This window comes from Mus pahari, chromosome 14 (assembly GCF_900095145.1).
Source record: "Mus pahari chromosome 14, PAHARI_EIJ_v1.1, whole genome shotgun sequence".
In the NCBI taxonomy this organism is placed as follows: domain Eukaryota; kingdom Metazoa; phylum Chordata; class Mammalia; order Rodentia; family Muridae; genus Mus; species Mus pahari.
In genome coordinates this window covers 41,180,748-41,197,894 of record NC_034603.1, presented here as the reverse complement: position 1 = coordinate 41,197,894, position 17,147 = coordinate 41,180,748, and the positions used below count along the sequence as shown (strand labels likewise).

Genomic DNA, 17,147 nt, shown 5'->3' with positions numbered 1-17,147 from the left:
ATGGGAGCAGATACAGAGGCTCATACCCAAACATTAAGCAGAGCTTGGGGAACCCTGCAGAAGGGATTGTAAGAACCAGAGGGGTTAAGGACACCAAAACACAGTCCATAAAATCAACTAAAACAGGGCTCATAGGGTTCACAAAGACTGAAGCAGCAATGACAGAGCCTGCATGGGTCTGTATTAGGCCCTCTACTGGCTGTTGTTTACTTGGAGGTTTGTGGGACTCCTAACAGTATAAGGAGGCATCTCTGAGTCTTTTGCCTACTCTTGGGATCCTTGCCCTCCTACTGGGTTGTATCTTCCAGCCTTGATATGAAGATTTGTGTCTTAGTCTTACTGTATCTTGTTACACTGTGTTCCGTTGATATCTGTGGGAGGTCTCCTCTTTTTTGAAAGGATACAGAGGAGCAATCCAACTGGGAGGTGTGAAAAACAAGGACTGGAGGGAGAGAGACAGGGAGGGTTAAAGGGGCGAGAGGCTGTAGTAACAATGTACTGTATAAGAGAAGTAAGTATAAATAAACTTTTTAAAAGAACTCTGCTCACGTCTAAAGGCCAATTTGATTTATTTATTTGATCCTTTGCTTTTCAAGTTCTTGAGATCACTTATGAATATTATCATATCATCTGCAAATAGTGATACCATGACTTCTTCTTATCCAATTTGTATCCCCTTGATTTCTTTTTGCTGTCTCATTGCGCTAGCTAGAACTTCAAGTATTATACTAGATAGATACAGAGAAAGTGAACAGCCTTATCTTGTCCTTGATTTTACTGGGATTGCCTGAAGTATCTCTCCATTTAATTTGATATTGGCTGGTGTCTTGCTGTATATTGTTTTTATTATGTTTAGATAAAAGCCTTGAATGCCTTAGGTAAGATTTTTCTTAAACTCTCTGGGCTTCCACTTTACTGAATTGACTGTTTCTTTTGCTGGACAGAAGACTTTTAAGTTTCATGAACCTCCACTTGTCAGCTGTAAGCATTAATTCCTGAGTAAATGAAGTCCTATACAGGAAATCTACCTATACTTATATGTTGTTACTTAAAGAAAAATGAAATTTGCAGGTAAATGAATCTGATATGAAAATTTTTAATAAGATAAACCAGATCCAGAAAACAAATCTTGTATGCTGTCTCTTGTTTTGAGAGGCTTTATATCAAATCTTTAGATTTTTATGTTTAACTTGAAGAACCTATAGATGCCAAGAATATAGAAAATGGCCTTGGTGTTGGGTGGAGAAGCTTAACGGAGGAGAATAGTGGAACATAGATGGTATAATAGGGAAAGGGAATAATGGAGGAGCATTAGGTGTAGAAAGGAATTGGAGTATAATCCAGAGGAATAGGTAGGGAGGGCGGGGCAGTGTACCATGAGAGAAAGACTGGTAAGGTTGAGTCAAAGGCTTAAAGCCCCAGAGACCCTAAGGGGCCAGTAGGAGCTTCGGCTTCTCCCAGCACCAGGCCCCTGTCACATTGCTGTAGCTCCCCATAGAGTTGTGGCCATCAGTCACACAAGGGCAATGTTCCAAGCCCTTCCACGTGTAGATGAGGCATTCCTAACATCTCAGACCAAGACAATAGGAAAAGAGACTTGACCACAGTCAAAGTAGGCTCAAGACAGAGATCTCCATGCTAATCAGGTACCTAGAGGCCCAGAGGTCCTACACCCCACAGTCCAACACCCAACACAGTCGAACTCCCAACATTCTGCCTCCCCAAGTGGCCATGCCCAGTGGCAGAGCAGACATGGGCCCACAACCCTACAGAGAGATGGATAACTATCTCTAAGACTGTATAAAATATATGCTGAGCTATAATTTAAAGATCACTAATATAGATATATAACATTTGTATAATTTATATTATATGTATGGGATAGGCAGATTAATTTTAATTACTCAAAATATGAAGATAATGCTAATCTCAGAAGTCATAAAGTATTAAACAAGAAGTCCACATGAGATACCTTTCTTCTAGTTGTTGGTCAGGGGTTCACAGAGACTCCCAAAGCAACACAGATTATTATGACTATGTCTTGTTGCCTATCAAAACTTGATTCTAAGATTCTATTGCTGAAGATGGTCTGGTCATAGAAAATGGAGAAACAAAACTGGTACTGACTTGGAAATTACCTTCCTGCTGACCAGTTTCTGTAGTGCCAGAAGGGGATATGTTGGCTGTTGGGGAAGAAGAGTCATCGATAGTCCAACCCCAATATGAACCCTTAAAGTTACAAGAATGATCCATGTAGCAAGTAAAGGCATTTGTTAAAGAGTGGCCAGAAGGTTATAAAGGTAACCAATTCCTTTCTAATTGGACTTAAGGCCTACTGCATAGGAAAGAACTCATGACTGATACTGTAATCCTTGTAGAGAACCTGCAAATGGGGAATCCACAGGTCCTAGGGCAGAACCTACAACTATATTTTTTTAAATGAACATAGCACCAAACTGTCTCATAAATACTTACCATTATAATTCATAGATTAGTGCATCTCTCAACCCTTAACAGAAACACTTTTTTCCCAGTGGATCTATTATAACTTGTCAGTATACAAAATAAGTGACTGTGGTAAGTTTGGCCATAATTTAAATATCTGTATAATTCCCTTCCCCCAAGGCTCAAGAAATATTACAGGAGAGTGGACAGAATGTAGGAGCAAGAAAATGGGGCAGAATGCAGGGGGGAAAGTGTCTTTGAGGTGTGACAGAGACATTATAACCCTTGAACTCATAATAGCTATGGTTGTGTGGACAAAATGAAACCAGTCAAAATTTTAGCATGGGAAGGGGAGAGACTAATAAGATCCCACTTCTAGCTGAGGAACTATTAACAGCAAATAGATGCTAACTAAGAATGAGTCAGTATTTTCTGCTCTATGACCTTTGATAGATTGCCCATGATTCACTGAATATGGCATTTGTGCACATATGAGCAGCAATAGACTCAGTGGGTATAAAAAAAGAAGAAGACATGAAGATAGTGTGGGTTGGACACAATCAAACTACATGGCACATGCATTTCAAATACTTCAAGGATTAATAATTATTTTAAATTAATAAGTAAACAAAATAAACAAATAAAAATTCTCTGGAACTTTATATAGATTTTAAAACAAGATGTATCAAGGCTAATAAATACTTTAACATTTGTTCATCATTGTCTACCTAAAATCACTATGATATTCAAACAAGCTGTTGAGTGAGAGTGTCTATAGTAATATTATTTATAACTTTCACAAAGTGGAAAGAGCCATTAACTGATTACAAGGGGGAAATGTTACATAAAACACAAGGAAATACAATACTAATCAGTGAAATAATAATTGAAATATTAATGTGTATTCCTGTATACATGTACCTTGAAATACATCATAATGAAAAATGAGTAAGGTGTATATATATATATATATATGTGTGTATATATTATATGGTCCAACTCATTTAAATACTAATGATAAAAAAATACATGAAGTACAATGTGTTCTTCTGGATGCACAGTGTTTGGCTAGAGAAAATGCATAATAGCAATGCACACAGTGAATGGCACAGACATTTGTTTAAAGAAAATAATTGTATAATAACTACATAAGAAAATGTACAAAAAACTTGTATAAGTATACGTTTTATAGTAGTGAATAGTGGAATTCTCAGGGATGGCTCTATCACAGGATGTAACACAAAGTTTTACTAAACTGGAAATTGAGACAACTATAGGTTCTTAGATAAACCAATATGTAGCAATATATAAAAAATATGTAAGTGGTTCTCGACTACTCTAATGCTGTGATCCTTTCATACAGACCTTCAGGTTGCGGTGCCCCAACCATAAAATTATTTTCATTGCTACTTTATAACTATAATTTTGCTCTTGTTATGAGTTATCATGTAAATATCTGTATTTTCTGATGGTCTTATGTGACCCCTATGAAAGGTGCATTCCACTGACTACTGAAATAGAGGTATTGTTGTGCGTGTGGTTGTTGATGCTTATGACCAAGCAAAATATAGTTGCTATACAAAACTTAAACCAGTAATGCTATGTATCTTTCTGGTACATTCTTTAAAAAAATTAGTAGCATTTTCATGTCCAAAAATAAATGTTAATATGACCTATATTGTCACAATTAACATAAGAATAATGGAAATGCAGATTTCCTCAGAAGGAAAATATGCATCATAACACAACAACAAAAATTTCTTTCAACATCAGTTGCACACTGCCATGTGCAAGAAACAGTGAAACACAGAGTTATGGATCCCACCTATTACTGCAAAATAACAGGGGCATAGACTTTGGCATTGGGCAGTAATATAACAAATATATAGTGACTGGGAAAGTGGTGGTGGTGGTGGGTGCCATTGAGATTTTTTTCCTAGAGCCAAGAAGCCAAAAGTAATCTAATTGAATGAGAATGTGTGTGTCATGTTCTTAACAATTAAACATGATCCCGGGAAGTGTAATTTTCACATAATTCTATCCTTAACATTTTTAGAAGCTTTAGAAAGTTGAGTCATAAAAGTCTGACCTATGCCAGTAACACACTCATCCCTCAAAGAGTATGTTTACTGGAGATACAACATATTGGCAGACTGTCAACATGCAACCTTCCCAAATGATGTGTCTTTAAAAGTCACTTAAAAAATATCTTCTTAGTATTACCTAAGGAACCAACAATACCACTCCTAGGCATATACCCAGACGATGGTCCAACTTGTACTAAGGACACATGCTCCACTATGTTCATAGCAGCCTTATTTATAATAGCCAGAAGCTGGAAACAATCCAGATGTCCCTCAACATAGGAATGGATACAGAAAATGCGGTACATGTACACAATGGAGTACTACTCAGCTATTAAAAACAATGAATTTTTTGAAATTCTTAGGCAAATGGGTGTATCTGAAGGATATCATCCTGAGTGAGGTAGCCAAATCACAAAAGAACACACATGATGTACACTCACTTATCATGATAAGTGGATATTAGCCCAGAAGCTCAGAATACCCAAGATACTATTCGCAAACCACATAAAACTCAAGAAAAAGGAAGACCAAAGTGTGGATATTTTAGTCCTTCTTAAAAGAGGGAACAAAAAACTCATGGCAAGAGATACAAAGTATGGAGCAGAGACTGAAGGAATGACCTTCCAGAGACTACCCCACCTGGGGATCCATCCCATATAAAATCACCAAACCCAGATACTGTTGTGGATGCCAACAAATGCTTGCTGACAGGAGCCTGATATAGTTGTCTCCTGAGAGGCTCTGTCAATGCCTGACAAATATAGAAGTGGATGCTTACAGCCATCCAAGGGACAGAGCATAGGGTCCCCAATGAAGGAGCTAGAGAAAGTACCCAAGGAGCTTAAGGGGTTTGCAGCCCATAGGAGGAACAACAATATGAACTAACCAGTACCCCTAGAGCTCCAGGGACTAAATCATCATCCAAAGAGTAAATGTGGTGGGACTCACGGCTCCAGCTGCATATGTAACAGAGGATGACCTTGTTGGACTTCAATGGGAAGAGAGGCCCTTGGTCCTGTAAGGTTTTATGCCCCAGTGTAGGGGAATGCCAGGGCTGGGAAGCAGGAGTGGGTGGGTTGGTGAGCAGTGGGAGGGGGAGGAGATATGGGGCTTCAGAGGGGAAAACAGGAAAGGAGATAACATTTGAAATGTAGATAAAGCCGGGCAGTGGTGGCAAACACCTTTAATCTCAGCACTTGGGAGGCAGAGGTAGGTGGATTTCTGAATTCAAGGCCAGCCTGGTCTACAGAGTGAGTTCCAGGATAGCCAGGGCTACACAGAGAAACTCTGTCTTGAAAAACCAAAANAAAAAAAAAAAAAAGAAAAGAAAAGAAAAGAAAAGAAAAGAAAAGAAAAGAAAAGAAAAGAAAGGAAGGAAGGAAGGAAGGAAGAAAGAAAGGTGAATTAAGAAAATATCTAATAAAAAAGAAATAAAACGCTGAAAACATCTTCTAAGAAATGTTATTTTGTTCAGCATGTCGTCTCTATTTACTTTAGTAACTGCTCAAACACTCCTCTTAGCCCCACAAAGAATAAACTACACCAAACAAACAAGTTAACATCCACCCATGAGTTTCTCTCCCACTTCACTACCCTCAAAGTGTATTCATCTGTGATCAGTGACTATTATTAGTTATCTCTGTAGGTCACTGAGAGAACTGGCCCTGTAGAGGTCCTGGATAATTACTGTCTTTAATGAGTTACTTCATCACTTGGGCTCCTCTGGGACTCACAGCCTCTTATTATAGAAATGTATTGCAGGGGAGTTATGAAATGTGGTGTAAACACTGCAGTGGACCACAGACTTGGGGAATTTCTGTGCCCACACTGAATAAAAAGAACACGATCTTTTATCAGGATTTAGGAATCACCCTTGGCCATCCAGGTAAATTATCTGGATAGTGAGCTCTTCTTTGCTGTCCTTTGAATTTGAGAGTATTTTCTTTTCCTTCCCAGTAGCATATTCACAGGACAGTCTTTTGGGTATGATAATATACATCTTTGTCATCTCTCTGAATTGTATTATTGTCATATAGTTGAAGTATTTGTTTTGTGATAAATATTAATAAACATTTTAGTATCTTCGTGGTTCCTTACAATTATTCTTTCTTCAATTATTCTCCTAAGCCATATCATTTCAAGCTAATAACAGGTCTAGGAAATTGAGTTAAACTATATAATTTAATTTGGATTTCTGTGGGGAGAGATTCACTATGTCCCAGGTTGATCTCAAACTCATAGCGATCTCCAGCCTCAGTCTTCCAAGTTCTGGGACATAGGTCTGCACTGCTACACAAGAATGAGCTATGTAGTCCTTCCATTTTTAAATCTCTTCCTCTCTGTCTCCTTTTTTTTAAAGAGATTTATTTATTGTTATATGTAAGTACATTGTAGCTGTCTTCAGACACTCCAGAAGAGGTCGTCATATCTCATTACCAATGGTTGTGAGCCACCATGTGGTTGCTGGGATTTGAACTCAGGACCTCTGGAAGAGCTCTGTCTCCTTTTTGTCTCTCACTCTGTATGTCTCTGTCTCTGTGTCCTTCTGTCTCTATCTGTATCTCTCTATGTCTGCCTCTGTATCTCTCTGTCTATGTAGAGGTCAGAGGATATCAGAACTCATGTATTTTTCTTATTGTTTGCTACCTGGACTCCAGTCTTCCAAGGATTCTCTTATCTTCACCTTTCATCTTCCATAGGAGCACTGGAATTACAAATACATGCTACCACACCTATCATATCATTCACAGGGGAAGCAGAATTTAGGAAACTGGGTTATGGTTTTTCCCTACATTGCCTCATCCCTCCATAATATTGAAATGTGATTTTGAAGTATGCATCACTGAATGAAGTTGCATTAAATATCCATCAACAGAGTGAAGGTCTCTTCATCCTGAGGTAGTTGTGTGGTTTCATTGAACATTGGGCATGCTGACCAAACACTATATGATTGGACTATATATATAGCCTCACATGTTTCTTAATGCCCCTTTTCTGATTTCTTTGTCATCTTAAAACATGCTAGGATTCATTAGTCAAAAGTGTCTAGAAGAAAACAGAAAATCAGAACAGAAAGGGCAATGCATTTAAAGGACATAGTCCACACAATGTTAGCAGCCGACGGCATAATACCTGCACAGTCAGCCTCAAGAGTCTCTAGGAAGGAAAAGTAGAGGCTAAAGTCTTAAGTCTAGAGACAGAATTTTTCATTGGAAGACTTCACACTTTCTTGTGTATCCTTTAACTTGTTTCATAAGAATTGTCATGTTATAAAGAGTGATTTGCTAGGTCTATTGACTTCAACATTGACAATATAGAAAATAACCTTCCTATATCATTAAGAATTGACTGGCACTTGTCAAAACTTCTTACCAGGGCCTTAAAAAATATCCTTCCCTTAATGGTATGTATGGATGAGAGAGAACTCAAGATAAATTTTGTATTTATGTCCAAACCGTGTGTTGTTCTCATAGTTTCAATAATTTATAAAATTATTACCAAATTATTGATTTTCCTACATCAATATCAATGATATCCTTTGTATGTGATTTTAGTTATAATAATTACTAAAAACAGCCATATACTTATACCCTTAGTGTTTAATAAATACAAAATTACCTCTCTAAACTTGATGATATAGTGTCAAGTTTTAGAGTGGTCAAGTAGAGTAAGTTTGAATTCTGCAAAGCTTAAAGAAGTATGTATATTCTAATATATAAAAATATATATTAGTAGATGGATAGGTAGAAGACAATTCAATTCATATGGGATGAATAACCAGGTAAGTCCAAGAAAAAGAAATCAGTTTCATGCCAAGACTAAATAGAAGAAATGCTTAGGAAATAACTGTCTGGTGATCTATGCTAAAGGAAATTTAATAAGTCCTTAATGGTTATTGATAAATACATGTTGATCTGAACAACATACTAATTGTGATGATATTGTAAAGCATGTAAATTTATTACATCTTCTCAAAGTTTGATGAACTTGAAATGCATTCACCTTCATTGAGAATGTTAACTACTATTTTTTCTGAAAAGGCATTTGTGTAAACAAATGACTAGAAGAAACCAAACTGTCATCTCCCAGTTCCTTCTCCTGGGCCTGCCCATCCCTCCAGAGCACCAGCAACTGTACTATGCCCTGTTCCTGTCCATGTACCTCACCACTGTCTTGGGGAACCTCATCATCATCATCCTCATCCTTCTGGACTCCCATCTTCACACACCCATGTACTTGTTTCTCAGTAATTTATCCTTTGCTGACCTCTGCTTTTCCTCTGTCACAATGCCCAAGTTGTTGCAGAACATGCAGAGACAAGTTCCATCGATTCCCTATGCAGGTTGCCTGGCACAAATATACTTCTTTCTGTATTTTGGAGACCTTGGAAACTTCCTCCTGGTGGCCATGGCCTATGACCGCTATGTGGCCATCTGCTTCCCCCTTCATTACATGAGCATCATGAGCCCCAGGCTCTGTGTGAGTCTGGTGGTGCTGTCCTGGGTGCTGACCACCTTCCATGCCATGCTGCACACCCTGCTCATGGCCAGATTGTCATTCTGTGAAGACAATGTGATCCCTCACTACTTTTGTGATATGTCTACTCTGCTGAAAGTGGCTTGTTCTGACACCCATGATAATGAATTAGCAATATTTATCTTAGGGGGCCCTATAGTTGTACTCCCTTTCCTTCTCATCATTGTATCTTATGCAAGAATTGTTTCCTCCATCTTCAAGGTCCCTTCTTTTCAAGGCATCCGTAAAGCCTTTTCTACCTGTGGGTCTCACCTGTCTGTGGTGTCACTGTTCTATGGGACAGTCATTGGTCTCTACTTATGTCCTTCAGCTAATAACACTTATGTGAAGGAGACCATCATGTCTTTAATGTACACAATGGTGACTCCCATGCTGAACCCCTTCATCTACAGCTTGAGGAATAGAGACATAAAAGATGCATTAGAAAAGATAATGTGCAAAAGACAAATTTCCTCCTTCCTATGATGGTAATACTTCAGATTTTAATATAATTTCTTCTAGAAAATATTAATATTATGATGTTTCTATGGAATTTTTCTTCACCATGGATCCCTCTGTTTAAAGGTCCCACAATATAACATTTTACCACACTAGTTAGAAAAAGTTTATATGAGGAGTTGAATTTTGGAAGGACATGAATTTGGGGGACCTGAATATGTACACTTTGTCTGGTCCAGGTGATCCTGGGAACAGTAGTGCAGAATTAAATTCATATCTCTATTCACCATGGTTCTATAACTTAATTTACTCCATTTTATCATTTAGTACAAATGCCAGCTTTGACTGTACTCTATAATCTCAGATCTGTATTCCATAAGCTCAGATCAATACTTAATAATATCCAAGTATCTCAGCTTTAGCCCCTTTTCAGTCTTATACATGTTCTTTCTATAATCTGTCATTAAATAATTGCATCACTTAATTCCCTAGACTATGTGTTTATTGTGTTGTCTGTGGTGTTTTTTAGCAGAGATGTTTGTTGACTCTTCCCACTGATGTCTAGAAGCTTATATAATTCTCAAAAATAAATATTTTTAAAAGGATGAAAAAGATAAAAAGAGAGGATTCATGGGACCCTGCAAATTTTTAATAACTATTAACTGTTCATAGACTCTGGGAGTGGCTAGTCACCATTTTTCTTTAGTAGTGTATTTATAGCTGATCTCACGAGCCTCCAACCAATAAATTTAAAACATATTTACATGAAATATACAAGTTAATCTCAATAGGTCACAAAACAAAATGGTCATGAATGTGAACAGCAATTTGTGGAAAAGAGAGGTATGACAGAAATTGTAAGAAAGTAAGAGATGAGAGTTATTGTGTAGATATGTGAGATTATCAAAAAATTGTCTAAAAAATAAATTATAGTGACCCTTAAAGAAAGCCACAACTGCACACAATAAAAAGATCACTATACTGTGGGGATCCCTGCCTCACTGTCTACAGCAGCAATGCAGATACTGCATTCTATGTCCAGGGATCATCACACAAAAGGAAATGGAGAGATTCCAAGAATGAGAATTTCAGGGAGTCTGATGGGTGACTGCTTTTCTTAGAAATGTCTGCTTTAACAGGGTCTAAACAATGACAATATCAGTAGACACACTAATACAGGAGATAGCAAAAGTCTCCCAAGGTCCCACCTCAGATTTAAAAAAAACTACAGACAGCTAATGACTACTAAGAAAGAGAGAATTAGGTTCTCCCAGAGATGAGTCCCCTGATTGACTATCCAATACAAAGCTGTTAGCCTTGAAACCATATCTACCCAAGCAATAAACATGAGCTCAGCAGGTTGTGCTTACATAGTTTTGATAGACAGACAGACAGACAAACAGACAGACAGAAACAATAAAAAAGAAAAAGAGGCTATTGCTTTGAGAGTGGATTTGAGGGAGGAAAAGAAAGGGGGAGTGATGTATTTACTTTTTAATAACAAATTTTAAAATATAACAATTTTGCCCTGACCCGTGGGACAGTCGAAGAGGGTCTGGAGATCACCTATGGAGAGAATGAGGGACAAGAAACACAAAGAATGGACAGCAAGTCAGGAGGTCTGATCAAGCTTACAAATTTTCATTATTCCCACACAGGTTATATACTCATAGAAGCAGGATATGGGGTAAGGAGGGTGACATCAAATTGCATTATTTCTGGGGGAATGCACCTGTTCCCAGAAGCAGAATATTGGCTAGGTTAAAAGTCCAGCAGAAGGAACAGAACAGAATGGGTTGCTAGGTACCTATCCACAAGATCTATAGCTATTTGTTCTCAACTGGGCTAGTACTTTCTCACAGAGGCCAAGACTTTGTGCCAGTAAGCACTTATGGCTAACAGGCAGTAAAGCAATTAACATTCAAGCAATATCACTCCCTACACAATTTAATAATAATAATAATAGAGAGTCAACCACCACCATGCCACACAGCAAGGGTGGGCAGTAGGTACCCAAAGACATGCCCATTGGGTGGACCCATCTGCAGAGTAGCCACTACAATGTGCAAATATGTGGTGGAGAGATGGGAGAGAAAAAGGAGCTTATAAAGAGACCACTATAAAGATAGAAAGAACTGGAAACTTGAAGGTAGAAAGAAGAATAGCCTGAGATGAATAGCCTGCCCTGTCATTGAGGCCATAGTGAAGTTCCAGCCTGTTCTGCCATGTCTAAGTCTGTAGCCATGTAGCAGCAGTGGGTCTGTGTCAATGTTTCTGGCTCATGGTACCAGCAAAGGCCATTTCAAACATTTCTGGGCTGGGCTGGCACCTGAATGGTGACATTTAAGAGCTGTACAGAGTTGGCCACACCCTCACTGCCTTCAGCACTCTGGAAAAAATTCCTACCCCTCAACAACTGCAGCACTCTGGAGAGAAGGCCCTACACCAGACCCTGCACCAAGCCCTGCACCAAGCCCTAAACCAGGCCCAACACCAGGCTCATGCAGTAGAACTGGGTCTGGTGGTGGAGGCACAGGTGAGCCAGCACTGAGCACATGAGTATGGGAGAGCTTGCCCTGTCATCCCTTTGCCATAAGGTGGTATAGGCTAGGAAAAGATGTCCCCCTCACTCCTCACTACCTGCAGCTGGAGAGCTGTCCCCAAGGTCCTGAGAGTAGGAGAGCTGGCTCTGCCCCTCATTGGCTGCAGGATTCATGAGAGAGGGGCCATGCACCTCATCTGGGTAGCACAGCAGAGTTGGCACTTGTGACATGGGCACCAGTATTCTGGCCCCAAGAGCATGAGAGCTGGAGAGCTGTTTCTATTCTTTGCTGGTTATGGTATTGGGTAAACTAGCTGGAGCAGTGCTGGAGAGCACCCTAGTGGTTTGGATGCAAGAAAGCTGATGGACTGACCAACTCAGCTGCAAGACAGACACAAATCGAAAGCTTTGACTTGATCCACCCTAACATCTACACCATCTTTGAACTGTCAGAGCACATGAAGTAACTGGCACTTCAGAACCAAGGCTGGAGAATCTCCATGACACAGGGCAACAACAGGATATCCAGGAGGAGTCCATGTAGCATCCAGTATTGATTGTGTAGCAGAAGCCAGAGTCCTCAAACCAGACCAATGCCTCATTCCAATAAACATTTGAAAGCCAAGATGTGTAAACAAAAGGGTATACTCTGTGACAAACTGCGATTTTCACGGAGTGACATTTGTTTTGTTTTAATTCCTTTTTTTTTCTGTTTTCTTTTGTGAGGAGAGGTTGCATGGGCAGAGGGTAGGTACAAAGGGATGGGGAGATGAGTAGGGTTGAGGTGCATAATGTGAAAGTCAAAATTAATAAAAAGTTAAAATAAAATATTAATAGATACTACCCGTTTGTATCTTTCCTGGCATATTTTTAAAGATCTCTATATCCTACCGTGGAGATATTTGCTCCTCACCCATGTTCATTGTTGCTCTATGTACAGTAGCCAGGAGATGGAAATATCCTAGATGCTCATCAACTGATGGGTGAATAATAAAAATGTGGACATTTACATAATGGACTATTATTCAGCTGTTAAGAAAAAATGAAAACATGTAACTTGCAGATAAATGCACAGAGTTTGAAACAGTCATTTTGACTGAGGTGACTCAGACTCAGAAAAACACCTTTTCAGCTATTTGTTCTCAATTTTGTGTTTTTCTTATGAGACTTACCTGTCCATTCACTATCCACTTGTGGATTGGATTATTTGGGGTTTGTGATGCTTGGTTACTTCCAGTTATTTATATAGCTTAGATAGTCTCATAGGCTTAATATGTAGTTGAAAAAGATTCACCCATTCTGTAGACTTTCACTTTACTCTGCGGATTGTCTCTCGGTTGTGCAGAAGCTTTTGAATTTCATATATCACATTTGTCAATTCTTGTGATTATTTCCTGCATTGTGGGAATCTATTTCAGAAAGTCCCAGCCTGAGCTTATTTATACCTTAAAGTGTTATTTAACTTCGTATAGCAGTTTCAAAGTTTAGGGTTACATAGGTAGGGAGAGAGAGAAAGAGATGGAGAGAGAGAGACAGAGAGAGACAGAGACAGAGACAGAGACAGAGACAGAGAGAGCTGGAGAAATGGCTCAGCAGCTAAAAGCATGTACTTCCTTGCAAAGGACCTGTTTGGTTCCAAACATCCACATAATGATGCTGAAAAGCCTGTAACTCCAGGTCTAAGGACATCTGATGCCTCTGATGTTGAGGGTATCCACACACATGGCACATATGTACATAGATATACAATTAAAAAGGAAATAATTTTTTAAATTATAATATCTACAAATGAGAAAACATGCAATATTTATTTTACTGAGCCTTGATTACTTCACTTTTTACTTTACTTTTAAAATACTTATTTTTACTAATTTTGATTAAAATATTTTGTGAAATTTTTATGCATTAATATAATTTTATATCATTTTAGTCTTTCTTCTCCATTTCTGACACCTCCCACTTTACCCAATTTCCTCTCAAACTCATAACCTCTTCTTTATTCCTATATATAGAGAGAGATAGATGTGTGTGTGTGTATAAAAGTCACAAAGAATCAATAAAAAGTTAAAATCCATAGAGATAGATAGATAGATAGATAGATAGATAGATAGATAGATAGATAGATAGATAGATAGATATAGAGATATATCCTGCTGGATCCATTTAGAGTAGCTCAAACATGTATATGTTTAAGGCTGAAAACTTTGGATTGGATAATGGACTCATCAAGGGCTCATACCTGGAAAAATATGATCCTCCCACTCTCAGCAGTCATTTGTTGTCTAGAGCTGTTCACCTGGAGTGGGGCCTTATGAGATTTCCCCAATTCATGTTAACATGTCAGCTAGTACTGTCATTTTGCAAGATTTCCTAGGTACAGCATCTCTGTCATCTGGAGAAAACACTATCTTGTGGCAGATGTCTTGGTCCTCAAAAACTTACCATTTTTCCATCCACTTTGCTACAATGCTTTCTGAACCTGGGATATAGGAATTGTGTTGTAGATTTATAAGAAGAGTTTGAATAGGCCATGCTCATGTTCTCTGCATTTTGACGAGTTATGGGTTTCTATTATATTCTCTGCTGCACTTTTTGAAGCTTCTTTGATGAGGTACCTCAGCAACACTTACCTGTGGGTATAAGGATATGTATTTATAATGCAGTTAGAAATTATACTAGTTTAGGAAAGTGAAGTAGTAGGTCCTCCTCTAGGATTCATGACCTCACCTGCCATAGAGGGATTGTTAAGTTTTAGAGTACCCAACATAAATTACTTCCTATTGAGCAGAACTTAAGTACAATTAGATAAATATTGGTTACTCTGGCTTTCTTACTTCAGTGTTTCAAAATTTTTCATTTTCACCACCTAATTTGTTAAGCTGTTGTAAATGAGATTTTCTTTTCTTTTTTTTTTTCTATTTGATATTTACTTCTTTTACATTTAAAATCTGTCCCTTTTCCTGTTTTCCCTCTTTCCAGTCTTTTACTTGAGGTAGTGCCTGTCTCTGTTTCTGATGTGGGTTTCCTGTATACAACAAAATTGTGGGTCTTTTCTACTTATCCAGTCTATTGGTCTATGTCTTTTTATTTGGTATTTGAGTTCATTGATATTAAGAGATATTAAGGAAAAAAGATTGTTGCTTCCTGTTATTTTTGTTGTTAGAGATGGAATTATATTTTTTGTGACTATCTTCTTTTTGGTTTGTTAAAAGAGGATTATTTTCTTGCTTTTTTGTAAGGTGTAATTTTCCTCATTATGTTGAAGTTTTCCATTTGTTATCCTTTGAAGGGCTGGATTCATTGAAAGATATTGTGTGAATCTGGTTTTGTCATGGAATATCTTGGTTTCTCCATCTATGGTTATTGAGAGTTTTGTTGGACATAGTAGCCTGGGCTGGCATTTTTGTTTTCTTAGGGTCTGTATGATGTCTGCCCAAGATCTTCTGGCTTTCATAGTTTCTGGGGAGAAATCTGGTGTAATTCTAATAGGTCTGACTTTATATGTTATTTGACCTTTTTTTCTTAGTGCTTTTAATGTTCTTTCTTTGTTTTGTGATTTTGGTTTTTTTTATTATTATGTAACAGGAGGAAATACTTTTCTAATCAAATCTATTTGGTGTTCTGTAGGCTTCTTGTATGTTCATGGGCATCTCTTTCTTTAGGTTAGGGAAGTTTTCTTCTATAATTTTGTTGAAAATATTTACTGGCCCTTTAACTTGGGAATCTTCACTCTCTTCTATACCTATTATCCTTAGACTTGGTCTTGTCATTGTGTCCTGAATTTTCTGGATGTTTTGAGTTAGGATCTTTTTGCATTTTGCATTTTCTTTGATTGTTGTGTCAATGTTTTCTATAGTATCTTTGGCACCTAAGATTCTCTCTTCCATTTCTTGAATTCTGTTGGTGATGTTCACATCTATGGCTCCTGATCTCTTTCCTAGGTTTTCTGTCACCAGAGCTGTCTCCCTTTGTGTTTTCTTTATTGTTTCTACTTCCATTTTTAGATCCTGGATGGCTTTGTTTTATTCCTTCACCTGTTTGGATGTGATTTCCTATAAGGGATTTTTTAAGGGATTTTTGTGTTTCCTCTTTAAGGGCTCTACCTGTCTACCTGTGTTCTCCTGTATTTCTTTAAGGGAGTTATTCATGTCCTTCTTAAAATCCCCTATCAGCATCCTGAGGTATGATTTTAAATCCACATCTTCCTTTTCTTGTGTTGGGGAATCTGGGACTTTCTGTGGTGGGAGATTTGGGTTCTGATAGTGCCAAGTAATCTTGGTTTCTGGTAGTAAGATCCTTGCGTTTGCCTTTCACCATCTGGTTATCTCTGATGTTAGAAGTTCTTGCTGTCTCTGACTGGAGCTTGTTCCTCCTGTGGGTCTGTAAGCCTGTGTCAGAAGTCATAGGAGACCAGTTTTCTCCTGGAGAAACTTGTGCATAGAGGGTTCTAGAACAGCCCAAGCAGATGGCAGACTGGAAGGAGCCTGTCCCAGTTGCTCCACTGATCTTGTGCCCCTTGTACTCTTGGCTGGCCCCACTCCAAACCGTTATTGGAGAGAAAGTGGCTGTCTAACCTTTGAGCCCGGGAGTGAAAACATTCCTAGGAGAACTGGTCTTTCCTGTTGGGACTGATCCAGGAATAAGAAACACAAGTAATCTATGGCTTCAGGACCATAGACAGGACTATAAGACATGGTATTAGGGCATAAGGTGAAGCCTCCAAAGAATGGGGGGGAGGATGGTGGTATAGTGTTACTGATATTTTCCTAAAGAGATAAGAATAAAACATGAGTAATGAAATGAGGTTTTTCATTTATATAATAAATACAATAAGAATTAACATGGCCTAAGCCAGTTCAGCTTTTGTGTTATTCTTTTTTTTTCTTTTTTAACATTATTTTATTAGGTATTTTCTTCATTTACATTTCAAATGCTATCCCAAATGATTCCTATACCCTCCCTCCAACCCTGTTCCCCTGCCCACTCACTCCCACTTCTTGGCCCTGGCGTTCCCCTGTATGGGGCATATAAAGTTTGCAAGAGCAAGGGGCCACTCTTCCCAACGATGGCTGACTAGGTCATCTTCTGCTAAATATGCA

The 17,147-nt window shown here is 38.3% G+C and overlaps 1 protein-coding gene across 1 annotated transcript; it reads left to right on the top strand.

Moving 5' to 3' along the window:
• The first annotated feature begins 8,587 nt into the window (after positions 1-8,587).
• On the top strand, positions 8,588-9,534 carry LOC110331658 (olfactory receptor-like protein I9). The gene has a single exon (XM_021212447.1). The coding sequence runs from the start codon at positions 8,589-8,591 to the stop codon at positions 9,531-9,533; it is 945 nt and encodes a 314-aa protein (XP_021068106.1). The 5' UTR covers position 8,588; the 3' UTR covers position 9,534.
• Positions 9,535-17,147: the final 7,613 nt, after the last annotated feature.

Excerpts from the sequence above, each read along its gene's own strand:
- LOC110331658 (XM_021212447.1), top strand. The coding sequence starts at position 8,589 with ATGACTAGAAGAAACCAAACTGTCATCTCCCAGTTCCTTCTCCTGGGC.